The sequence below is a fragment of the Xiphophorus hellerii genome, chromosome 21 (assembly GCF_003331165.1).
Source record: "Xiphophorus hellerii strain 12219 chromosome 21, Xiphophorus_hellerii-4.1, whole genome shotgun sequence".
Taxonomy (NCBI): domain Eukaryota; kingdom Metazoa; phylum Chordata; class Actinopteri; order Cyprinodontiformes; family Poeciliidae; genus Xiphophorus; species Xiphophorus hellerii.
Genome location: NC_045692.1, coordinates 5130431 through 5157668, shown reverse-complemented (window position 1 = coordinate 5157668; position 27238 = coordinate 5130431). Strand labels below are relative to the sequence as shown.

Below are 27238 nucleotides of genomic sequence, written 5' to 3'. Positions count from 1 at the left end.
GCCACTTTGCGACAAGGCCAGTGTGCAATTTGACACATTTTCGTTTCCTGCGAGGAAGGCAGAGATGGGAACACTAATGCAAAATGCAAGTTGAAGTTGTGGTTTTGCCTATGAGCAATACTCAGCTTTGGTTAATTTTAGATGATGAGTGAAATTTAAATGGAGAAGAAACCATCTGCTCAGAATTGGCAAAAAAAAAATGCTTTTAAAATCTGCTTATGGAAAGAGAAATTGGGATCTATCTATCTATCTAGATTTGGCAGACTATTAAAAATCTGCTAGAGGCGTGTGGGGGACCAACCATCCAAAGACACTGTGTGAGTATTTAAATTATGTAACTCATGTGAGAATTATCTATATTGTCAAGGTCCTGTTGTTGGGGTTTTTTTTCCAATAGATGTTTTTTATTCTCAGGGTATAATAGGACACATGTTTCAGGGTTGTGGCAAACATATTTCAAGTCTACTTAAGTAATTAATCTATTTACAAAAAGCCACCTCTATAGGGAAATATATAGTCTGCAGTTAATTACAGTACTGCATCTGCAGATGTTTTGACTGCTTAACGGTCAGAGACATGTTTGTTCTAAAAATAAACCAAGTAGAGTGTTGAATGTGTTGGAGTCAAGGGCTTTACTTACAGTATGTAGAAAATATTTCTTTTACAATTTACTGTACTATTTAAAAAGGGGTATTATGTATTTTCCAGTCACATAGTGCCATTTTATAGCACAATGGCTTCAGTTGTTATAAAAAAAAAAAGAAAAAAAAGAAAAGCTGTACAGATCCAACACATGTTAAAAGAAATTTGACTTTACATCATATCTGTATCTGGCAACATGAAATTTACCACTGTCTCTTTAAGAGTCTCCTGCCTCTTTGGACACGCCCCCTTCAGCTGGTTCTCACAATAGTTCTCCATTGATGCTGTTTCCAACCGTTCTTAGGGGCGTTGCAGTTCGCATGATGAGTTCTAATAGGTGTTTGCTAATTGTTGCTGCCGCTAGTCTGGTGGAACTGTGGACTGAAGCTCGAAGGTGGAGCTTTGGGTAAATTGGTGATGTATTATACGAACAGTCGTTTAGTCACTCCTGAATGGTTGCCAGGGGAGATTCAAGGATTCCTGAAACACGCATGAAAGAGTGGAAGAAACACTCCAGGTATGTGTTTGATGAGGGAAAGACATCGTTAAGATATCAAGCTCAAAAAAAGTCGATTTTTGCATAATACCTCCCACCCCCGAAAGATTTATGCATCTTCTGATCAAAGCTGTTTAGCGGAATTGGCACCACAATGCCAAAAACAATCAGTGGGGGCCGAGACAGCTGGTGGTTCTGATAATACAATTGCCTTTGTTCTCATCAGGTTGTTGTAGGCTCTCACGCTGTGCATTTAGTCATTCCTCTGTGTGTTTCATATTCAATCAAAAGCGGCGCTAAAACAGTTGCCAGCTTAAATTTGATTCCCCACTAAGCGAATTGACACCACTGCAGAGCTCTCTCGCTGAACTTCACTCCTACTGCCCACATATTTCTCACCAGTTTCACCCAGACACGCTGGATGCTGACCATTTGTCTGCATAATTGCTCCCCCAAATGGTCACACATTCATCAAGTCTCTTCAACTGAGCAACAGTGCGTCTGCGGGCCTCTTATTTTGTCCTCGTCCTTTGCGCGTGTTCGATTGTTCCGGTAAAACAACAGGAGTAAGAGTGAATTCATCCTAAATGCTGGGCGAAAATGTGTCCCTTTCTAGCCGGCGCTGTCTCAGTCATGCGCTGATAAATGACATTTGTGGAAGTAGGAAAATAGAGGGCAAGCTGATTTTGTGAGCCCCAGGAATGATGACAGGAGAAAAAAGCAAAAGTTGATGAATAAATGAATAATACATCTGTGCTGTCATTCCCCTCTCCCCGCTCCGCCTCACTCTCTTCCTGTGTCATCTGGAGTTGGCCCTGCGAGGCAGTCTGATCTTAGTTAGAATTGTCAGGTATGGTCGATGGCGAAGTGACAAGTTGACACCAGTCCCTCTGTTACACACAAGGCAGGTATTTTGTTAAATAGGGTTGACATCCTTAAAAAGAATGATTTAAATGCAAACAAGTGCCATCAGTTCTGAAGTGGAAAAAGCTCAGAACAAAGGCTGCTCTAAGGGGATTTACTTCAAAAACACATTTCTAAAATTTTGCACCTGCACAAGACATTTTAGACTTACCGTATTTTCCAAACTATAAGTAGCATTTTTTTGTTACTTTTGTTGACCTGTGACTCAGTCAAATTGCGGCTTATATGTTTTTCCCTTCTTCATGATGCATTTTTTGAGTGATGCAGTAAATGTTAATTTGTATTGATTGACGTGACCGTCTGGAGCTGGGAGGAAACCTGATCATGGGGTTGAAAGCTGTGAGGCTAGAACAGGAGGAACTAGTCCTCAGATAGATGATTGAAGAACGTGTGATGCAGTTACGCTTACTGGTAGTTGCCAAAGAGATGAGTATAAATGTCTATGCTGTCGGGTCTTGGTATTGTTGGTTCATGCAATGCAACAACCTCTCTATCACCCTGTATTTATACTTCATGCGTCTCCGCTCCGCTGTGCACTTCGCCGGCAGAGCTGAGTTGTTCCTGACCACCCTGACTTGGAGAACAGACATTCACCTGTAAAGAGATAGCAAAGACAAGTTAAAGAGTGCCTTTGAAATGGGTGAAAGCACAAGGATGGGATATTATGTTTACCATACGTGAACACATAGGACGTCCGAGAAAATGCACGCCACAAAACCAGTGTTGTAATAATTAAAGGTCCTATTCTAATAGACACAGGTTTAAAGTCATACGTACATGCATAACCAGTAATATTTGGTCAGTTGTCTGGCAGAAACGTGCACAATGTTGTATTCCTGAGCATGGTCGAAGCAGTTGCCATTGTAACTGTGGCTTAGTTGAAAAGAGTAGTCAACTCACCGTCCAAAAGCTGTTGGTCTAATTCTATCTTCCTCATGTTGATATGCCCCTAAGCAAGGCAACTTAAACATAAATTGCCATTGGGTGAATGTAGCTCTAGTGTAAAATACATTAAGTGATTGGTAGAGAAGGACTGTAGAAATTCAATCCTTTCAGCCATAATTCTTGCTGAATTTTTCTTGGCAAATAAAAGTTCATTTAAATATATTTTTTCTGGCACACACTTGGTTTTATAAAAAGTAGTTTCTATATCCTCCATAGAATTGAGGTTATAGGAACATTCCGGACTCCTAATGATAGCCTGCTTATATATTATATTCCAAAACCAGCTTTGAAATGTTTGGCAACATTTTCCTGTTGGGCACGCCAACTGTGTTTTATGACTTATGTCTAAGTTCCAACCATCTGACTTCAACTGGCCCCCCCAGATGAAAGGAAATTGGTGGGGATGTTTAAAAAAGACCCACCAAAAATCCAGGAATCACTGAGGCTGGAGCTGATTATGAACCGAAAGGCGCTGAAACAGTTATGCGAGTTGGAAATCAGCATAGATTGAGAGGGTGCTGACCTAAACAGAAACACCTTTCCCCAAAACCGGCACCTTGTAAATTTTGCAACTTCCCACACATGGACCGGCTCGTGCCTCCTTTTCACAAAGCCTGTGGAATAAAGCCGGACTGCAGTTGGATGGTTGAAACTTGGTCACAACTGATGTCTCTAACAGGATAATGATCCCACAACACACATCATAACACATCATAAGTTGGCAAACATTAAGCTGTAGAATTACCCTGAACTCAACCCTGTGGATGAAACCTTGGCCTGTGCCAGAAAACTAACAGATTTAAATAAGCTTTCCATATTCTGATAATGAGTAGTGGTAAAATATTCAGTCGGAATTAAAACACACTATGGTATGGTTTTTCTGCAAAGTGACCACAATAGTGGGGTTTTATGTGTATATTTAGGCAAACATGTGTAATGTTGACTCTGTTTTCAATTTAAAGCATTCAGGAAATTCAAATATTACACCCAATTTTTCTTTTCCAGAATAATTGAAAGTGTGTGCTTTATAATTATACCTCCCTCATGTCCTACTGGTTGAAAATGCATAATTGACTGAATGAATGTATGTAAACCTCCGACAGGTTCTGCATGTTATCGCTGATAGAATCGAAAGCACAGCGATAGTCATCTAAGGCATATACACCATTTGTTATCAATTATTTTGTCTCTGAGTAGATGGCAACATCATTTCTTTGTGCAGAAAGTACAATACTCCTTCCCTCACTACCTCCTTTTTTTTTAACTCCCTTCTGATTTTATTTTAATTAAGATCCAGACAGAGATACTGAAGATCTTAAAGGGAGTTCTCTGAAACGGGTTGGGTTCTGTCACGCTCCGGACACACACGTTTAGAGGGTGGAGGTGGTGGTGGTGGTGTGGGGTGGGGGTGGATGGGAATTGAGTGGCCCTGACCCTGGAGCTCTCTCACCTCACTGGGGTAGCACACAGCCTCCTCTTTTCTAATTATTCCAAACGTAGCCAGAGGTGGAGGTGTCCTTCATTAAAAAGAGTCATTGAAATGAAAGCTTAAACAGTGTGTATACATACTGTATATATGCAAGTGTGAGCATTGAATGTCGATATTCATTATCTGATGGTGACTGGGCTGAGGTTTGTGGTTGTGTAAATATTAATGGGTCAGTTTCATTCATCTGTCATATCGCAGGAGAGGCCGCAATCACGGCTGCGAAACGTGATGTACATGATGAAAATTTAAAGATGTTTATCCTGCAATCAAGCAAACTGCGTTAACATCATGTTTAATCTGCCTCTCTGTTTCTTCCCTTTTTTTATCCCGGTGGGCCACAGCTCTCTGAGTCCGGACGCAGAACCCGATGTTTCCTTCCAGAGGGAGGGCTTCGCCCGCCAGAGTATGTCAGAGAAGCGCACCAAGCAGTACGACAGCCCGGCTCATCTGGACATCATCAAGAACCGCAAGTCCAAAAGCATGGATCTTGGTAAGTTTTAAGGCACCGCCAACAACGCTTACAGCTTTTGCTTGACTAATGCAACACATTTTACCTTTACATTCCCAGTGGGGTTTAATAGTTTTCGGTCTAATAGAATATAATAGAAATGGAAATTATTGTCCCGCATTGGATTCTCACTTAGATTAAAATATGAAAGACCAAAAATATGATGTTCAATGAGGGCGAAATTACAACATAAGATAAAACAATACTGTATAGTTATAAAAATAGCATACATAGATTCAAAGAAATGTGCAGCTGATTGGGATAATTGTTAAAACAATGTACTGTATGTTGTTAGTGTTAAGTGCTTTGGAGTACACAGACTTGATAGAGCACCATCAGTAGGCAATTTTCCTTAACAAAAATCCACAGGCTATCTATAAATAATGGAGAAAATGCCAATAGGAATGGGCAATATGGACTTAATGATTTATCACAATATTTTGATTAGGATAACAATAAAAGTGAAAAAAAAAAAGTTAAACCAATAATCCCGACAATACGGATAGTCTTGGAGGTTGGATGTCGTCATTGATGCTTGAGTTTCTTGAGAGCTGTGATGGTTATAACATTTTAACAGCATCATGAAGGAAGTATATGTGATAATGCTCCTTTGTGCACCTAGGATTCAACAATTGAAATGCCTCCATAAAAAAATACAGTCAGCTTTGCAAGACAGCTGTTGTTTCTTCTGGTTTTCTCTTTATACCTTAATCATGTTGAGTACTTAAACATCTCGTCTCTATTCTTGTTGCAACTGCTTCCAGATCAAAGAGTGTTGATGGTAGCTTAGCCTGGTAGCTAAAATGTATCTGACATTCACCAAAAGTAGGAAGTATTTGTCATGATGTGTTCTATTGTCATTAGTTGTTCTCTTCATTCCCGCCACCTGGGCGTAATTAACGCAGCTGTTTTGTTTTCCTGATTGTGTTTTTTCCCAGTATTCTTAAGTTCACCTGTGTCCCTAGTTCTTTATGGGATCCCCTGCGTAGCTCGCTGCGTTCTCAGTGTAGTTTATGATCGGTCGTTACCTAGAAAGGTACCAGTTTAGAAAATAAAGCTTCTATATTCTGTTGAACTGAGCTTGGCTGGACTTACCTTCATTCACACGATGACCAGATCTGACCGTATTTTTCATTTTCCAACAAGGTGATCTTGTTTAGCCTAAGAATCTGACATTTTTAGCCATAATGATTCATTCATCTTCATGTTTTCCAAGTCATAATTCTTTATTTAGAACTCCATGCTCGGAAATTGACACATTGGAGCCTCAAGAGACGAGCTCTTATCGAGGCCAATCTTTGCTTAAAACAAAGGATTTATGTCAAACTGTTTGCTGTTTCATGCATTTAGAATTTATTTAAATCTTAACTGTTCCTGTTAGGTGAACTTTCACTATGAAGACAGTAATTGCACAGAACTTTTCCCTGCGGATTCTCTCGGATCCGTGTATAATTACATCAGTCAGCAGTCTGCAGGTTTCTCCATCAAGTTCAGGGACCGGGTTTCCAACATGAAGCTGCTTAGGAAGATGTTAATAAGAGGTCACTGGGTTGGTTTCACTCGGAGCATTAAATTGGTTTCCATTATGCGCTTTGTGTGTTGAAAATGTAATTGACTGTCGCTCCTAAGAACAGGAAGAGAGCAGAAAGGACAGGATGCTGAGATAACTCACCGTAATGACGCTGTTTGTCTTCAGCGCAAATGCATATTTTATCAACACATTTAATCAAAAAAAAAAAGATCCATAATTGTACCAAACTGGAGCCACCATTTATTCGTCAATTTGATTAGCCGAAGCCGGCAGGGTGTTTTTCTTCTGAAACTGGGTCATCTGCTCACGCTGTGGTGCCTGTCTCATCTTATAACCAATCTTATTGATCTACAGTTGAATTATTATTATACGGGTGTGTCACTAGAAGAAACTCTGAGCAGCACTCTTCTGTTCTCATTCGTGTTATGTTAGCTGTTCTGCTATTCATTTAAAATTTGTAGGAAAACATATTTTTTCTTGAAAAGGTTTTTAAGTCCTTTGCAAAATATTCTTACCGCTTGAAGTATTTTACTCCAACTTTATGTGACGAAGCAGCAAATAATTGTACTTTAATACATATCTGTATTAACACCAGGAATTCTTTAGCGTGCAACATGCATAACATCTGTTTTATTTATGTTTTTATTTGGTGAAGGTGCTTCACGTTCTTAATTTATTGTTGCCGTCCCTTGTCAGGCTTACATAGCTTGAGGCTTTTGTTCTATCTCTCAAACTCAGACTGCAGTTTACCATAACCTGCTTTTAAATTCAGATGAGAGTTAAAAAAAACTGTGATGCAGTCACATTTTGAATTTCTGAAATATTTTATTGCACTGGAATAAGTATCAACTTTTACCTTATTAAAAATCCTCGTTTTAGATGTTCAGAGGTCCTTTGGAACTGTCTCTATTGGATTACTGACCAAAACATGTGATGTGCATCGATGATTTTGATGCAGGCACTCAACAAAATGCAATGTTTGTTACTAGTTTCACAGCTGATGACTGTCTTTTGTTTTTAATGACTTTCTATTTTTGTGTTTTTATGATGTAAAGCACTTTGAACTGCTTTGTTGCTAAAATTAGCTACACAAAAATACTTGATTGATTGGTTGAATGATTGATTCATCTATTAAAGCAGAAAAAAGTTATTCAAGGGATAGTCATTGTCTAAAAATGTATTAATAATGTACTGACCTTTGTATATGTGTAACATGATAGAGATGTACACCCTTTAAAGCACATTATAAAGTGCTTTACATTAAATAAATTAAATTAAAAACATCATAACTTACACAAGAAGCACAAAATGTGCAACAAATTAATTAAATACATAAGACAACAATGAAATAAAAAAATGCAAAAGAGATCCAAATATTGTAAGTCAATTTTGACGATATAAGTTAGAAGGAGATACCATATGTACAAAGTTCAGCTGGTAAAAGTAAAACTAGGCGAAGAAAGTTTTTTCTATTATAAAGTGATTTTTCTTAGTTTTACTTCAAAAGTTGCTGCTGTATTGTAATAAAAAGGTGATTCTGAAAGTTTTTGTGGGGGTGGAGGTGAATAATATTGTCTGGCACACCTTTCACATTTTTATTTATGTAAAAAAAAAACAATAAAAATTGTACATTTTCTTCATTTTACTTCATTTGCTGTTAAACTATAACATACAACCCTAATAAAAAACCTGCTCTACCTCCCTGTAGCTTAGCTAAATATGAAAAACTTCAATGTGTATGAATACTTTTGCGAGCTACTGTAGATCTTTTAGATTTTTCTCTGATTTTGTTCAGATTCACTGCAAGTCCTACGGTTCAAAGCACTCCTCCTATATTCAATCCACAACTTTCAATTTTTCCCAGATTTTGTTTCCCCCCTCCCTTCACTTCCACCACTTTTGAAGTCTCCATACTCGGTTCAGCATACAGATCACGTAACTTTGAGGCCTGCCTGTATTGAAATATGTTAAACTTGTCAGACTCTCTGCTGCTTTATATCTGTCAAGATTAAGCAAAGAAGGGAAAAAACAAGAAAGAAAGATGTGAGATAGGCCGTCTTCCAGTATTAATACATTATCTCATCGCAGGCACTTGTAAGCCTCATGATGGACAGGTTTTTACATCAGGTGTAAGATCTGTTCTATTTGGATAATTGAATCCATCCTTCACATTCTGACTCGGCCTTCGTTTGCTTTGCTTGCGCTTGGTAACGTGGCATCAAGTGCACTAACTAATAAGGCGGTGGGTTGTTAAGCACAAACTGATGAGATTAACTGCAACACAGGGATCACTGGGAGCGAGCAGCTAACGCTTGATACACTGTCGTCATTATTTCAGACAATCGTTCTGGTGGGTCTGTAGGTCAAGAAGAGAATGGTGAAAAACAGGCTTATTCTGTTTTTATAATAACCAGATCAGAAATAGCTATCTATTGGATGTGGCATCATGGCCCCTTTACACTCTCACAGCGAAGAGTGTTGATGTAATTGCCGCATAGTCAAATGAGTTTTTTTTTTCTTTTCATATTGCTGAGAGAGACTTTTGTGGTATTGAGTACAGAACAGGCAACCGATGCCAGCGCCATTGTGCTCATTCTGGGTGCAAATTAAAGAAAACACTTAATGCTCATAGAAGTATGGAAAGCCAAAGAGAGCCAGGCAGTGGAGAGGCTTTTTCTGCAAGTAGATATTCTTAGCCGGTTGGCCTCTTCAGCTCTTGCAATTGATCCCTCATAATCAGACTCTTTTTACTTTAGAATTTAACTTATTACATTAACACAGACAACCCGAGAGTTTTTAACACATGGATATTTGTAATGAAAAGTTGGTCTTAATGGTGGAGTTCATCATGTCACCTACAAAAAACATTCTTAGCTCTGTCCATCTGTCTGTATAACCTTCTGTCCAATTCTCTCCAGTGCATTCTGGGGATCCCTAGACCCTCCTGGGCCAGAAAGTATATATAATACCTTCTTCTTTAAGCTTTGTTTAACCAGAATAAAACTCCTTGAGATCAAAGATCTCTTTTACAAGAGTGTCCTGACAACAGTGCAGTTAAAACAGTTGGTTACAAAAAAACACAAACCACCTTCAGAGATTTCATGAGACTTCTGCCAATGGGACCAGCCTTGAGAAGAATCCACACCAATTACCCAAATTATCTATCTCTCGATGCGGAGGAGAAGGGATCTACTTTGACAACATGATTGATGAAACTCTTAAACCTATGCCTAAGGTAAAACCCATCCACCCTGCAGGGGAAGCTTATTGTACTTGCTTACATCAGGGATCTTGCTCTTTCAATCACGAGCTATGTTTTGCAACGATGGGTGAAGATTGATACAAGGATTTGTAAATCAAGATTTTTGCTTTTGGGTTCAGCTCTTTCTTCAGTTCTACAAGGACCAGATACAGTGGCCCTTAAAAACAGTTCTGCTTCTCCATACTCCAACAGCACCTATAAGAAGCCTTGAAAGACACAGGCAGTAGCCTTCACAAAACACATGTGGACCAGACGAGCAACCCTCATGACCTTATTAGGGTAAAGATCTAGTCTACCGTATTGTCTAACTCTCTAGTTCCAAGGTCAGATAAATGGTTTTGAGCCTCCTTTTCAATACCATACAGTAGAGTTTCTCAGAGGGGGAAACGAGTGATATCCCTTAATAGTTGGTACACACTCGGCAGTTCCCTCTTGAGTCCAAAATTAGGACTACTACCTGTTTGCAACTCCAAAGATGTTGTCCCAGCCCTTATATCCCTGTCAAACAATGTGGGCATTCCTTTCTTGCCTCGCTATCAGTTTCAAACTGAGTCATTCACATCTTGATCACTAGATTAGTCAGGTTGCCATGAATGTTTTGTTTTTTTTGTCCAACGTACCACTTCTGTAGAATTATTGGTAGACTCAAATGACCTAATTTCCGATGCCAGTTGGAAGTAAAAATAAATGTTCTACCTCCATTCTGGTTAGGCTGAGTAGCAAATATCTAACCTTTGGGGCATACTTTGAGCATTTGAACTTCCTTCCTTGATAGTCAGCCAATCCTTCAGAAACAAACCTTTTCTGATGCAGTATAGCACTAGATTCCACATCCTTCATTCCAATACACATGTACTGTTTAGAATAGGAGTGCATCAGAAGTGACGCACATATTTCACAGATGTTACAAGCTACTGAAGCGTACGCTGCAATTTTTTCTGCCCCCTCTATTCTTATAGCATGCATAAGTTCAGGTGGTAATGGCAAATGTTGTGTGTCTTATACAAGCCTGCAGAGGACATACTCCTTCGGGTTAATGATCCAGCACTAGAATAGACCTAATAGCATATCTGACCCGAAGACACCTTATTTCCATCAGGATACAAGCGTATGGCCTTTATACTACCACCTTAGAAGCTATTTTTACCCTAATTACCCTTTTAACGCCCAGCGTAAAGCGCTAACTCTCTGAATAAATTATGTGTAATGGAGAACCTGTCTGTACACAGATCTTTGAATGCCAGGACCTGTGGTGAATAATGGTCGGTAAGCATAGTTTCAGCCACTCTAATCATACCACGGGCTTCTGTCACTGTAATAACTGCTTCTTATTTATTCATAGAGTTTGCCACATCTCCTTGATGGTCCTTAATAGCAATAGGTTGTCTCCGATTAGCTGTCCTTGGCCTTAATCACGGTAAAGAGCTCACCTCGTTGGCCAGTTTTGTTTGCAGCCGTGAGGAGTTTCAAGGTGCACTTCCTCTCAGTTTAATTTGATTGTCTTCTTTTCTTATTCTGATCATTTTAATTTCTCCCCCAGACGTGTTGGGAGTGGCAAACCCATGTCTGTATGCAAATGGGGGAATTTGTATTTTCTTCCCTCTGAATACGAAGGCGATGAGCAGCGGAGCACTGGGGCTCCCGTTGTGTGATAGGAATCACATAATAGACCGGTATACAGAGAGCTGTCCGTCAAAGTCTCCCAGGAGAGCCGGGGGCCCCAAAACAAAGGCAGGTTGGGTCTGTGTGCAAACTGTCTCTCTCTCTCTCTCCTTTTGCTTCGCTCACCCATTCTCTTTGGGTCTTTGCTCCTCTCAGTCATCTAGAGCGTTGACTAGAAACAATGATGAGTAGGATTGTAGGGCAGAATACCAAGCAGGAGGATAATTCCCTGTACAAGTACAGCAGATGTCATTTGGGTTTCTTTGAACAGGCACTGAGTGAACTCTGTGGAATTCACAATTGGCATCCTTTTTTTTTTTTTTAAAGAAAAAATATGATTTTAACATCAATCCATCCATTTTCTGTTCACCCTTTGTCCCTAATGGGGTTGCTGGTGCCTATCTCCAGCTACGTTCCAGGCGAGAGGCGGGGTACACCCTGGACAGGTCGCCAGTCTGTCGCAGGGCAACACAGAGACATACAGGACAAACAACCATGCACACGCACACTCACACCTAGGGAGAATTTAAAGAGACCAATTAACCTGACAGTCATGTTTTTGGACTGTGGGAGGAAGCCGGAATACCCAGAGAGAACCCACGCATGCACAGGGAGAACATGCAAACTCCATGCAGAAAGACCCCAGCCGGGAATCGAACCCAGGACCTTCTTGCTGCAAGGCAACAGTGCTACCAACTGCGCCACTGTGCAGCCATGATTTTAACATTTCAAAGTAATTTGTGTTTGAACCATTAAGCTGGGACGTTTTGTATGGCTGTGGTTTTGCTTATTTTTTTTGATTAAATTGAAAGTTTTTCTCTCTTGTCCTTCATACAATGACATTACACAGTTTGTGAGTTAGAGAGACTTAATTTTTTCTGTTAGTGCTGTAAATCTGTTTATTCTCTGTTGGCATTCATATTTGCCATAGCAGCAATCAAATAAAAACTACGTCCTTCCAAAAAAAAAAAAAAAATTTAAAAAATGACTTTTATGATGAAGCAACAGTAATCCTGAGCTATTGTGCATTTTGTCAATAAAGGTGCATGTAGGACATCTCCTTACCTAAACAGATGAAGTGGTACAGCGTTGTGCTTTGCTATATGCTTTTGGCATTGATTGGTCTAATTAGCATTGACCAAAAAGGGAGAAAGGTTGTGTTAATGATGTACAGTATTACGACGTTTACTCCCGTGACTGACAGCTGACCTTTGAGCCTATTTGATTTGTTTGCCACTTAAATCCATACCTGGCACTCATGACAGTGAAGCACTCAGTGAGGACCTGTGTGTTAGCTGCTAACAAAGCAGAGAAGGACTCTGCCTTATGGGCAAGGACTTGCCAAGATAGTTTAGAATGTAAGTATAAAATATAACAAGATGATTGTAGCTTTATGAAATACATGAGATTGGTGTTTTCCACATTTTTTGTCAACCAAAACTACAACCCAAAATTTCAGTGTATGTTTTGACCGATAACCAACACAACTCCAGAGGTAATTGTGAAAGGGGAAGAATTTTTTTTTTCCAAATACCCCAAATTCAGTGCAACCAACTTCTTTCAGTAGTCATCTAATTAGTAAATATAACCATCTTTTGTTTAGTTTAGTCTAAGTTTATCCAAGGTTTGTTAGGGAAGATTAGTGACCAAACAGCATCCTGAGAGGAACTCAACAGACAGGTCAAGGGAGAAAGTTGAGTTGTAAGTAGGATGAAGTTAGAAAACTTAGTTACATTTACTCAAGTACTTTTGTGGGGTGAGAAAAAATACTTTTATGGGTAGCTTTACTTCGTCATACTTTAGCATCCCTATAAACCAATGCCCCGATATCACTAGCTTAACTTATTAATTTAGTCTTTAAAGCTGTGGTGTAACTTTTATAAAAAAAATATTTCTTTACATATTTGTAGAAACTGTCGCTATGTTATCACAGTTTGGTATAAAACAGATCATCTCGGAAGAAAACCAAGTTTCTCTGCCTTCTCCCTGGAAACAACCAATCACACCCAGGAGGCGGGTGTTAGGGATGTGACACCCCACTTGCTCTCTATTATGCTGTTGCTAGCATAGCATGTTTTCCATGCTAAGCCAGTTAGCATGACCACCCGTTACCGCAGATGAACAGTTTTCCTGTAACAGTATGTTGTTTTTCTCCCATTGGCACATTTACCAGTGACTACATGAGATTGATTGACAGCACTTAGACCCTCCTCCTGGCTCTGATTGGTTGTTTTTGGTCAGGAGAGGTGCATTTCTTCAGACTGCAATGCTAGGTCAGGGAGAACGTGGAGGAGATTGATCTTTTCTCTTCACACATTATCTGTCTCATAACATACATACAAACAGTTTTCACAAATATGCAAAAAGCATATTATTTCTATAAATTGCATACTGCAAATTTAACAAAGAAGTTGTTGTGAAAGCTGCTCAGTCCAAATCGGCCAACCTTTAATTTCCACCAGCGCCACTGAAAGCAGGAGTCAAACATAATGTTTAGAGCAGCATATATCAACACCATATGGTCATATTAAAACCATTCCGTGAAGAAGAATGAGTCAAAGTCTTTGAATGTGCAAACTTGGCAGTGACATACCCCGCAAATTCTTTCAGCTGGAATTGCGTTTTTTTATGTTTAGAGGGCGGCTTTCCTGAGCAACAAATAGTTTTCTTTCATTTAGGGTGTTTGTTTTGTTTGCCAAGAGGTCTATGTGATCACCGGCAGTGGTCAAACACGCCTCATTTAGGCTACTTTAAACGTGACATGGATCCTGTTCATATCAGCTAAATGTTACTGCTCCTTTGGGGTCCCTAAAATTGTTTGCATGTGTGTGATAGAAACTAAATCACATAGTGCTATTTGCTGTCGAAAACCCCAAAGCCTTTATAATCTAAAGTGAATTTTAATGGCACACTTCCTTTATGAATACGTTTTCTCAGCATATGCCATGGCCTCTGAATCAATAAGTCTAACAAGTGTTACTATTATTATTGAAAGTTCTTTTTTTTAAAGCTTTACTTGTGCATGCTATTTGGACAGTAACCTGCTGCACCCTGAGTCAAATAGGAGAAGAAGGGACTGAAAATCGAAAACAGATCTACTTGTTTACCAGCCACTGGATAAGGAGAGAAGTCGGGTGGCTGATGGATGGTCCCTGAAAAAAACAAAATAAATAAAACAGCTGTCTGGAACACGGCTCAGCGGTACAAGAGGCGGAATGCTTTCTGTCGTTGCGTCGTGTTAACAATTTACAGTTCGTGTTAACCGTTTATTTGCGTTGCCGTGCAAACTTTAGTAGTCACATAAATACGCGGTAACAAAGTGATCCCTTTCCAACAAACACGAGTGCCCATAATAGCCCCAATGCCTTGCGTAGCAATACATTGCTACGGTTTGTATGAATGATTGTAATAATCTGTGAAATTGTACAGTTTGTGGTAGTTCAATGCTAAAAGCTAGTTAATCAGCATCTATTTCCTTCACTGGTTTGTTGTCGTCGTAGTTGACAGCCATGACTGACATTTTCAAAAGTAAAAACTCTGTTACAGCCGTGAGATTCTCACGTAGTCTATCATGTTTCTCTAAGAAACTAAGTAAAAAAGCAAACTGCAGATGTTAAAATAATTTTATTTCTATTTAAACATTTGTAAAATTACTACAGTGTATGGAATCAAAGGAAGTTGTCTGTACTGCTGCGGTACAGTAAATACTTTCCCTCAGAGTTTGAGGTAGGGTTGAATCAGCAACAATGATACAAAGTAAAGTGTAACTCGTAACTGTAAATAGTCTTTGGGAATATATATATTAATGTGATTTTTAACTCTCCCTCCCTCCTGCCCCTCTCAAATTTCCCAAACCCTCCAAAGACGACATAATTTAATTGAACCAGTAAAAGTAAATACACATTTAAAACAAGCCAAAAAATGCAAATACTAGATTATAACTTGAAGTCATTATATGATTAAATCATGCATAGGATCATACACAATTTAGTAATTTCAGTAGTGCTACAATCCATCATTAAAAAAAAGCAACAATCTGTGTGCCTAAAATCTGATTGGTACTTTAACTCCAGACCAATCACATGGTCTGTAACAGCATACGAATCATTTTATCCTGAACTGTAGATTGTTTGAACAGTTCTTCAGTTCAAATCTTATTTATCTATTTCATCTGTAATTGTGTTGGATTCTCACATATTTACAGAGCAAATAAAAACAATAGATTGGTAAGGTTTATTTATTTTAGTAACTCAGTTCTCAAGTGAAACACATTGCAATCACACAGACTGATTCTTTTTACGCCTTTATTTCTGCTAGGATGAGTTTTCGCTTACAGCCGATGAAGACGTGACACTTAAGATTAGAATATTACATTATCTTGAAAGAGTTTAATTAAAGGTTATTTTAAAAGATGCTTTTAATCTAACAAGCAGGTCTCATCAGAATGCATACACTAACTTATTGACTATGATTTAATATATTATTATAAGGATTTATTGAATTATGAGGCTCGCAGCCCTCAATATTAAGGCATCTATTTCTGATTTTGATTGATATACTTTAACCTTTTCTTTTTTTTCAATGACGTAGAGTTTTGTTGAAAATATGAAGGATTTATTTAAATGACCCAGTTCCATAATTTACACATATTAACTCCTGCTTGTGCGATACTAAGAGCCAAAAATCTCACGACCATTTTCACACTCCTCACTCTTTTTTTGCAGGTTTTGAAGAGCGACATGTCAGCTCTTCCCCGCGTCTAAAAAAGTCCACCTCCATGGAGAGTCTCCAGAAAGATGCCCACGACGTCATCGCGGGCGACGAGCTCAACGTCCAGAGGATTCATCCACGCATCATCAGGGGGAGAGGCTGCAACGAGAGCTTCCGGGCGGCAATCGACAAGTCATATGTGAAACCTGGTCTCATACCAAGGGAAGAAAACAGCGTGGAGACATGTGAGCATTTATATATTTCTGCTTAACAATTCCGTCTTTGTTCTAGTTTCTACTGCAAATATCTTAGCACACTTGAAATAAGACAAAACTAACTTATAAGTAACTTTTCAGCAAAAAGTGAAAACCGAGTATTAACCCTCCACAGTGACACATGGTGGATTGAGCAAAGCCTCTTCTAAAGGGAGTTTGTTGCACAAGATTTTTATTTCGGGGTGTTAGACTGAAGAAGTTAAACATGTATGTCAACACTTTTCAGTTCTTTTGTTGGAAAATCACATCAACAACTCCCCAAAATTCTGCATTGTGTTGGTCTGTCTCGTAAAAGCCCATTAGAACACAGTTAAGTGTGAGATAAAACACTAAAAAGTTCAAGGGGTGTGAATATTTCTGCACGTGACTGTAGTTGTCAGGCGATGACAGCACACACACAACACACACCCCCACACACAGGATGGCGGAGAGACAGCCGTGTTACAGTTTCCGACAGGTAATAACACTGCAACACCACAAGAGTAATCACTCGATATAAATTTCCTTTCACCATTAAAGGATTCCATTAAAAGAGCTGGGGGACATTTGAAAAAGAAGGAATTATTTGCCTGAAACGCTTTGTTCTCATAAGCTCTGTCGGCAAGCCACTAAATACAGTCTTATCTCTGCAAAGAAAAATGGGGAAAGCAACCGATTTCCCCTGCTGCAGTATATTGCATTCTCCCCATGATATTCAAATAACTCTGTTTTTCAATTTAGATAAAAGCAGCCAGCCTGCGCTCGTCACCGAGGTTAATAGTCAGAGTTGACAGATAAGCCGCTGCCTTCCACATGCTCCCAGACTTTTATTTACATAAAATAAGAACGGAGGGATGGGAGTGGGGTGTGTGTGTGGGGGGGAGGGGGGAAGGTGGGCAACAACACGTAAAGAAAATGTGTCCCCACAAGATATTCTGCTGGACAAAAACAACAAAAAAAAAAAACAGGAAAAAACAAAATGCTTTTGTGTTGGACTGTTTTGAAGGAGTAAGATAGAGAAAGTAAAATCATCTCTCATGTCTTTTATGTGTTGGCGGGGGGGAGGAAAAATGACTTGCAATTTTCTTTGTCTTTCATAACCTTCGCTGACGAGCTGTCTTAAAGGTCTATGATTATTAAGGAGGAAAAGTTTAATGGTTGATTTCAGAGAAGTGACAAAATGTTTCAGGCGATTGTCGCCTGCCGCAAATTATCTTTGAGTTTCCTGACACTTTCATCAAGGCTTCCGCTTATCAGTTGAGAATGTCGAACTTTTTCTTCTTTTTGAGACCCATCAAATCAGTCTTCCCAGCCTCACCTTCTGATGTCTGACGGTGAAGGCTTTTTTCTGATTTTTAAAAAGATGTAGTTCTTTTTTTCCCCCCTCATTTAATGTCATGTTTAATAGTGTATAGTGTATAAATGTGTATATATATTGAATTCAAATCAGCTTAAACACAAACAAAACCTGCAGGTGTGCGCAGAGAGACGCGTTCATCTGCTGCCCTCTGGGAAGTTGTGGATTAAAATATTTAGAGTGTTATCTGCAGCTCAGCATCATTAAGCAGTGGTAGGAACATTAGCACTACTGCTAATCTCATTCATTTAACTAGCCAGATACAGCTCACAGCTGCTACTCAGCACCATTGTTCTTAAGTGGATGATAAGCAGGCGGCAGATAGAGGGATCAAGCAGATCCCTATCCAGAAACCGCATGCGAATGTGTGCAGGTGCCCAGGTTCATCTCAGGTAATCACACCAGCCCTGTTTAGTCTGCTTACATCCAACTCCCAATTCATTTGCGAAGAAAGTGTGGTTCGTTTGGGGAGGCGTTCAATGCGCAATTGAACTCTGACACGGATCAAAAAAGCTAAATCTGGGTCTCAAATTGAATTCCAACCGGAGACCGCTCCAAAAAGAGGAAGAGAACTACATCGCAAGGCATTCTGGGTAATGTTGGGAATAAAGAATTCTGTGTGTTCCTCTATCTGTTTTAGCTACTTGCATGCTCCTATATACACACATGCACATTCGCTAAGGAACGCCCTCTTTAGGACCTCGTTTACATAGAGGCCTACTAAAGGAAGGCCTCTATGTTGTTAGGTGTCATTTTTGCTGTGCTTTCCCATAAGAAAAACATGACAATGGATCAGCGTTGCATTTTAATAAATGGAATTCATGAATCCAAGTCACTGACTCTTCTTGAACCTCATACATCACGAACCTAGCTGGAGGAAAAATCATCTCCAACAGCAAAAACAACCAAAACACACTACCGTATCTAGTGCTAGTATGAGAAATGACTCACGGTCTTTACAAGGTATTGAAAAACCTACTGCTAGCGAGCGGTAGCTTGCAGCTAGTTAGCTAGCTAGCTAGTTTTTTTGTGTCTATCGTGGGTAAGTGGAAATTTATCGGCAGTTTGCTGGATGACGTATGTCTTTGCCACTGACTCACTTCTTTTGCCAACTCACACAATGCTAAATGCATTCTGGGCAAAACAGCTGGGCACTGCCACTATATAAAAATATGTGATTTTTTGTTTTTTTGATGCAGGTCTTAAACTTAATTCATAAACGTCTTAAAAAGTCTTACATTTAAGTTGGTGAAACCTGCACAAACCCTGATTAATACACTTGGACACCACATGCTCAACCAATCTTAGACCAACACTCTTCCTCATAATTAAGTGGGCCATGACATGATCATAACGCTGCAGTTCTATATTACAAAACATCTTGTTATTATTGTAGCAGGCAATTGTTATTGAGCCTGTCAATAACAATTGAAGAAAACACACACATGAAGTAGCTCATCCTGTTTCTATTAAAACTACATCATCACTGTTTGAATCAAATTGTTGAAACGAACTGAGTTTTCTGCGACATTCTAATGTGGTGCGGAGGCACCTGTGCAAACAGAGGCGAGAGGCCGTGTGGAGAGACCAACTGCATAATCGAGCAGATTGAAGACGCTAATCTCCTTTGTGTTCTCGCCGTTCGGTGCTCTGTGTTCACATTCCGTTTCGGTGGTTTCCTTTGAGGTGGCAGCTGAAACAAAAGGCTGATAGCTGCACAGATCACAAGAAGAAAGCCAAACCCGATCATCCTTCAAATCTGATTCCAGCACACTCTCCCCTTCCTTAGGCTGCTAAATATCTTTGTCTCGCCTCCCTCGTCTTTCCACATGATAAGCACTTTTCTCTCCCTCTTTCTCTATATATATATCAGAGGCAGAAGTTGAACAATGATATGTATGACTGTAATACATTGTAATCTAAGGGACATCTACTTCATACCTCAGAGCGCAGACAGGGAGCCGTGCCAAGCTCGGCGCACGTCGTATTTGCAATTATGATCCCCAGAAGCCTTCTTCAAGATTATTTAAATGCATAATTAGTGACGGATTAATTACATTTTCTACATTGATTCTGATTAGATGTGATGAAAACTTTGGGTTTAATCAACCTTGCAGCACCTAAGGAGTTCGGTTTGAGTTTGATCTCGGTTTTAAAATTAGTTCAGACGTAATTAAAAATCAGATTCGCATGACTATCATTACTGCTTACGCTTGCGTGAAGGTGTTTTTTTTTTATGTGTAAAATACAGCAGAAGAGGTTTTTTTTCTTTCTTTCTGTGTTCCATGTGAAATACACACAACTGAAATAACTTTGAGCGTCTGAGCTAAGTGAAAATCTGTTCCAGTGCACACTACTCTCAGTGGGTGTGCAACGTAAATATATTCTGCTCTAATGAGGCGAATGAATTCAGTGTGTTTTGTTCAGAGCTGCTATACCTTTTGGGACACAGTTTTTTTTTTGTTTTTTTTTCCATGGCTCCTCTGATGTTGCTAAAAGAAAGAAGTTATGCACTGCAACTGATAAAAGAAAACTGGCGCTGTCTGCTGATTTCAAATACAGCTTCATTGATCTGCAGGGAGTCGACTGAAAGTTAAAGTTCATTTAGTTGCACTTTATTTTCTAAGCTGCCTTGGCTTGTGTAAAAGTTCCTGACAGTGTGGAAGTGCTGTGATAAAATATTTCCTCCTTAAGGATTCTTCTTTTGCTCTTTGTGCCGTAAATGTTACAGATCAACAAACATTATGAGACAAAAACAGGAGTTAGTATGAACTGCTTTTTAAAATTGGTTTATAAAGGGAAAATCCATCCAAACCAGCTTGGCTCTATGTGAAAAAGTAATCCTCTAATGGATTGCTCACTCTAATTGGCTACAATGTCTGCAATAACAATGAGTGGAGGAATTGTGTCCCCTTTCTTCTGGAAAGATTGTTTTAATTGGAATGTTTTCAAGAATGTTCCATATCATGCCCCAAGGTTTTCCATTGGATTAAGGTTCAGACTTTAACCAGGACACTCCAAGACCCTTCTCGCTTCATGCTAGGGATTGCTTTCTCACTGCATAGCCCAAGCATGCCTTATCTCGAGACAACGCGCCCTTGTTGAGATTTTCTGGTTGAGAGGAATCTTGGTTCAGTTGTTTACATCAAGTCTTCCCAGTCCTGAAGTAGCAGTGCAGTTTTAGACCAACATGCTATGTAATGGGATGCACATCCTCCAAACAGTTCTATCATTGTCTTGTCAATCCGCTGGTTTTTTTGGTGGTCTCTGTGGTCAGCTGGCATTTTGACGTTGGAAGTCTCCCATGGATTATGTTTTCACCCAGTCTCTTAATTATGATTATATCATAGACACTGACCTTTATAGTTCTTTACGGGAGGTTTGCGGTACTTCAGATTTTGTTCCCTGTTTGTTTGTACGCTCTAGAGGAATTGGGTAGGGTTAGGCTTAGATAGGTTCTTGAATTTTTTTCACATCAAGCCATGATGTAGTGCTTAAATGAGGTCTTTCTGCTTTCTTCATGTTGTCAGACAGGTGCTCTTTGAGCAATATCTTCATTCTGGCAGTAACTAGGCCTTGGTGTGGCTGGTGAAATGGAACTCAAGTTTTCAGAAATATACTTTACTAGAGTTAAATCAAAGGAGGACCAGTACTTTTTTTGATGATCCTGACCCATTGAATTGTGACTGCACAGCACATCTGTACCACAACTTTATACTTGACACTCCATCTGACATTTTCTGTCCTTCCAGTGGATGAAGACACAGAGGAGAGCTACCGGTCAGGCCTCGAGTCGATGTCCACGAGCGGCGACCTCAGCCTAGGCGGCGGGCTGGTTGATGACAAACAGAAGGACGGTGCCCTGGGCGGGCCGAAGGAAACCAAGAGCGTGGACAAGGAGAAAGACAAGGACAAAAACAAACCAAAGAAGGGTGTGCTGAAGGGCCTGGGTGAGATGTTCAGGTAGGAACACCAGAGGGCCGAAGCTGTGCTCCCACACAACACCGACACCCTGACACACTCCGTTTGCGTTGCCCTGAGCACCAATCGCTGTTTTGTTTAATTCCACACAACATGTTCAGCAGTGGATCATACAGACTGAATACATTCTCTGGATGTTGCCAGCGCTAATCAGGGACCCTTTTCCTTGAACCCTGTGAGATGCTGGAGTGATGGAGCAAGGGGGTGGGGGGTTGGTTATCGACCTCAAGGGCCTTTGGCACTTTAGAGCAAGATTATTTTTAATAAGGGCAACATGTTTTATTCATAATCCCATGTGCGCAGGCCTTCTATCCACATCGCTCAGCATTGGTTAACCAGCAGACATTGTTCAGAGCCGGTGTGAGCGCTAATGGGGAGGGGCCCGAACGTCGCTTGGGGAATTAAAGACCTTTGGAGATGTTAAAATCGACTTTGAATCAGTTAGCACTGCCGCCTCTTCCTGACTCTAATAGCTTCTGTTTCAACATGGAGCTGCAGGATTCCAGCAAAAGCATATATTTTACTTCTTCTCTCTGAATCTTTTTGCTGCTATTATCCAACCACACAGGATTCTTTATATGCAGAAAATCCTATAGCAGGGATGTATTCTGAATTAAACCCAAAGTGACTCTCCTGTTTTCCAGCATTGTCATTCCCTTGGAAATATCTGGCAAAATTAAATGACACATCTACAGTGTGACCTTGTCTTTGCAATCATAAATATCAAATTATGTTTTTCCAATTTTGAGAAGGTTTTTAAGAACCTCATCATTGTCAATCTGAGATTTTTTCCAAATTGGCGCGTTTCTGTCAAGTAAATTTTGTAATTCCAATTTGTGCAACTATACGGTCAATGGATGCCTCACTTCTCATATTTGTATTGTTTAAGATTTTTTTAATCTGTGTAACATTTTCTACCCGTTAAATTGCAATATGAAAAATGTTATTAAAAAAAAGAAGATACTCTTACAAGGCACCGTACTTCAGAAGTCCTGTGATCATTGTCATTGTATTCTTGAAGTCTTTATATATAAGCCCCCCTCATGTTTCCACACAAATGAGAATAGAGCATTTAAATTATGCACATTAAAAACATTTGCTTTCAATCACAGACGCGACTATCGACGCAGAAGCATTCCCAGACTTGCACTCGAATAAAACTCACATCCTGCAGGTATCAATTCAGCATTCCCGTCGCATGAAAAACTTCCAATGGAGTTCCATTAATTATTTCGGTTCTCTGCACATTTTAATATGGCATAAATTAACGGCGAAGGCGCTCTCTCCACCGCTATCGCGCCGTAAGTTGTTTTCATGTGGATTACCTTAATAGGATTAGTTAGCATATCACTGGGAAAGGCACAGAACTCTGAACAAAAGACGACAAGCGTGTTTCCAGGTCACAACTGACAAATGCGCGGGGGTGGGGGCTTGTTCGTTTTGAATGATTTCAGTTTTGCACATTTCATGTTTTTTTTTTGTTTGTTTTTTTTTATGGTTGCTCAGTTGTCATTTCAAGGTTTGGCAACAATATACAAGTCACACACCAGGCAAAAGCGCAAACACGCAGAGATGTTTTTTTTAGTTTTTTTAGGAACTGCAGATCATTTGAATAGAGGTAGCAATTTGAGCCAGAGGTCTGACACTCTGACATGCAATCAGTGCTGTGAGCAAAGCTTAAATCTTTCTGAGTAGCTGTGTGCTGCTGGTGATTTTCCCTGTGCATGTGGGCCCGGTACATGCCCTCCTTGGCCCCATCATCGTTCTTCATTATCTTTGAGTGCCACAGTCACTTAAGAGTTGGCATGCTGCGGGCCGCTCTGACACTCCCCCTGCTCTGTGCGTTTAACGGCAGGCCCCGCGCCTCCTGAATACAAAGAGGGAGACCTGCGAGCCTACGGCAGCGTGTCAAGGCCACTGTGTAAAAAATGTGGAAATTTCTGTTTGTGAAAAGTTACAAATTTGCTTTGAAAATCTAGGAAATTTTGAGATTAATCCCAGAAAATGTCCTAGAAAAATCTTAGAAATTTCTGAGTTTGAAAACTCAAAAAGAAGCAGAAATTTTCTCGAATCTTTAAAACAGTATCTTTCACTTGGAAGTAAAAAATTTGCTTGGAAGAAATCAGAAAATTTGAGATTAATCGGAAATTTTCTAGAAAAAATGTTGGAAATTTCTCAGTTTGAAATGTTGAACATTTTTGACTTTTGGAAATTTTCTGAATGTCAATATTTGAACATTTTTGACTTGAGTTTCAAGTTTGTTCTAAAAAATTTCCCAGATCAGTATCAAAAAAAAATTTCTTGCAATTTTCATACTTTGAGTTTGAATATGTTTCCTTTTTTCTGGAAAAAAGGAAAGTTGTGAGTTTTTTAATCAAAAATATTTGTAAGATTAATTCCCAAAATTTTTTTTGTCTCCTTTTGTGTTTTCTCCTATCTTTGATGACCCTAATACGCCGTCGTAGTGAACCAGCCTGACTCAGCCTCAAAGTTTTGGTGTCGTCTCTCAACAACTTCTACTTCATGTCATTTTTCAGCTTAAATCCTATCAAACTCCTCGCACCATCTTAATGTCTTCTCTTCGTTTTTCTCCCACTCCACCTGACAGTTTTAAATACTTAACAATGGCAAAGAACTGAGGTGAAAATAAACGCGTCTCGCCGGGTGCAACAACAAAACACTAAGTGCTGTGAAATGCCTAGCGGTCAGGAGGGAGGATAGAGAATCAAAGTGTCATATCTGTCTGTTGTGTGTCTCGCTTTTAGCAATTCCGGCGAAAGTTTTGTTTCATTTCAGGGAGGGGAAAGTTGCACTGCTCATGACAAAGGCTCCGGCTGACAGGGGAAGGAAAACGCTCCTTGAAGGCTCACGCTTCGCGGACGGAATTCATAGCGCTGATTTTCACATTCGGGTGTCTCAGCGTTGCATCAAAACATCAAAAAGACATCCTGATTAGGTTAATCCTTTGTGCTGCTCGTCTCCGTGGTTTTCATCAGCATGAATTGGACAGCCCGCCGTGTCTCCCAGATGCATGTCTTCCACACGTTCTGCCTCTCAGGATTTTCAAGGAGTTTTGCAACTCGCTGCAGTTTGAGCTCATTTGCATGCAGGCCTTCTTGGATGGCCTGATGAACGCGTTGTCCACGTCGGCCTAATAGACAGCCTTGTTGGGAGTGCATTAACGTCGGTGCCAGGAGAAAAGGAGGGATGCCTAATATATAGGAGTTCAGGGGAAGAAGAGGTGGAATGCAAAAACAAAGGAAGAGTCGAATGCCAGAATGTATAAAGTTGTGTTGTACAGAAAGGGAGCTGAAAGTCATGCTGGACCTTTCTGGATTCCTACCTCTTCTCAGTAGTTTACATTACAGGCAGACAAAAAGTAATTTGGCTCAAAAAGTGAAACATGTACGCTGTAGTGTTTTACTAAACAGAGTGAGATGTTGTACTTTCTCTCTTTTGCCACATTTAAACTTCTCAGAGTTTATAATCTGAAACCAGACCGAGGTATGTAGAACATAGTTTATTAACCAAGTTCAGTCAGTGTGAACATCCACTTTCTAATTTAAAGTTCATGTCTGGACTTTAAAGCTGCATTATGCAACTTTTACTTAAAAAAAACCGACATATTTGTTAAAACTGTCACCATGTCGTGAAAGTACATTATGAGACACCGGAGAAAATCGAGCTCCTCTGCCTTCTCCCCCGTGTTCCTACTGCACAAATACCCCACTTTGTCAGAAACAACCAATCAGACATGAGGAGGGTCTTAGCACTGTCACTCATGCTCGTGTACAAGCTGCTCCCAACTTCTCCTTTGCTTATCCACCACAATGGAGTCTGCCATGAATGCTTAAACTAGTTACCATGGCCACCAATGACATCAGAAAAACGATTTTCCTGCAACGGTGAGTTGTTTTTCCACCGTTGTACACGTACACAGAGCTAAGGCCCTCCCCCTTGCTCTGATTGGTTGTTTTTTACCAGGAGCGGTGCATTTCTTCAGTCAGCAACAGTAGCTCAGGGAGGAGGAGGAGGAGATGGATCTTTTCACAGATTATCGGTCTCATGACAAACTGTCACAAATGGTGACAGTTGACAAATTTAGCACAGGAATATCCTGGACATTGAATCTCCTCCAAGAGTTGACCTTCCAGAATCTCCATGTATTGATCTCTATCCTCCTTCCCACTAAACATAATCAACTTTTGTGACTCGAATGGAAAAACATCCCCCAGAGCATGACGCCGCCACCACCATGTTTCACTGTGAGATACCTCAGAATGATGCCAGTTTGCCAGCGCACTGCTAGTTTCTGTTTTCTCTAATTAATCTGTCAACTTTTCACATAACAGCTGTTTGACTGAACATTTGCTCTTGGAATAAATGGAACAAGTGGACTGAAATGACCTCCGAAGGTGAATGAGGGTTATCAGAATAAATGGAGTTCTTTTTTTTTCTTTAAGTTTAACACTTCCATTATGTTTCTGTCACTATTTTTCCAAGCATTATGGACATTTTTGCACTGTAAGCGACCCAGTAGACTACTCCATAATCGTATGAATGGACTGGGCTCTGCATGTTTGCGTGCAGAAGATAAAACCAGCCCTGGGCAGCGATGCATCGGTGTTATTCTAAAAATGCCCGTTACATGCATGTTGTCACAGTGTACATGTCTGCATTCATTAGGCTATAGGGGTCACATGGGGCCACATTATCCCCCCTAACCACTATCCTTTATTATTTATGTCCTTTCTAGTGGATAACACGTGATCGTTACCTTCCAGTCCGATCAGGATTGTTTCCATGTCTGCAGCTTAGCCCAGGGCCGCGTTGGCATGCTATCGCACAACGATGCCTTCAACTGGACTAATGAGGTGTTGTTTATCTGCTCTGCGACTGGCTGACCTCTTCCATCAGAGCCCCAAACTCCATCACTTGGTGTGAAAGTGTGTCACGTCTACGAGCATGCACCAAATAAAGGAAACAAATGGACGTGCGGAGCATCCACCCTGCAAAAACGCAAAACCTAACCGAATATTTTTGGTACAGTTTCTAATAAATATCTTGGTGTGCTTGAAATAAGACAAAACTAACTCACAAGTAACTTTTCTGCAGCATATGAGCTTGTTTTAAGTCAGTAATTCCCTAATATTGTTCTAGTTTCAATGGCGGATTATTTCATTAAAACATGGGGAAAAATTTATTGTTGTAAGTGGAATAATCTACATGTAATTTCACCCAAGCTACAAAGCTAACGCTGCTCTGCAAAAACACAAAAAGTCTTTTTTTCACACTAGTTTCTAGTGCAATATTGAAATAAAATACAAGTAACTTTTCAGCAAGATATGAGCCTATTGTAAGGATAATTCCTTAAAATTGTTGAGAAAGTACTAGTTCCTCTGGTAGACTATTTCACTAATAACATGGTGAAAATGTCTTGAAATAACCTGCCAGTGGAACCTGAACTTTCTTATCGA

At 39.9% G+C, this 27238-nt stretch overlaps 1 protein-coding gene across 2 annotated transcripts in view; it reads left to right on the top strand.

The window, feature by feature from the left end:
- The window catches only part of LOC116711717 (partitioning defective 3 homolog), a 396764-nt gene that overhangs the window by 224560 nt on the left and 144966 nt on the right, over positions 1-27238 (top strand). For both annotated transcript variants that reach the window (XM_032551185.1, XM_032551184.1), the window contains 3 exons: positions 4838-4986; positions 16184-16414; positions 21533-21743. In XM_032551185.1, the coding sequence (XP_032407076.1) occupies positions 4838-4986; positions 16184-16414; positions 21533-21743 (591 nt within the window). The remainder of the gene's footprint in view (positions 1-4837; positions 4987-16183; positions 16415-21532; positions 21744-27238) is intronic.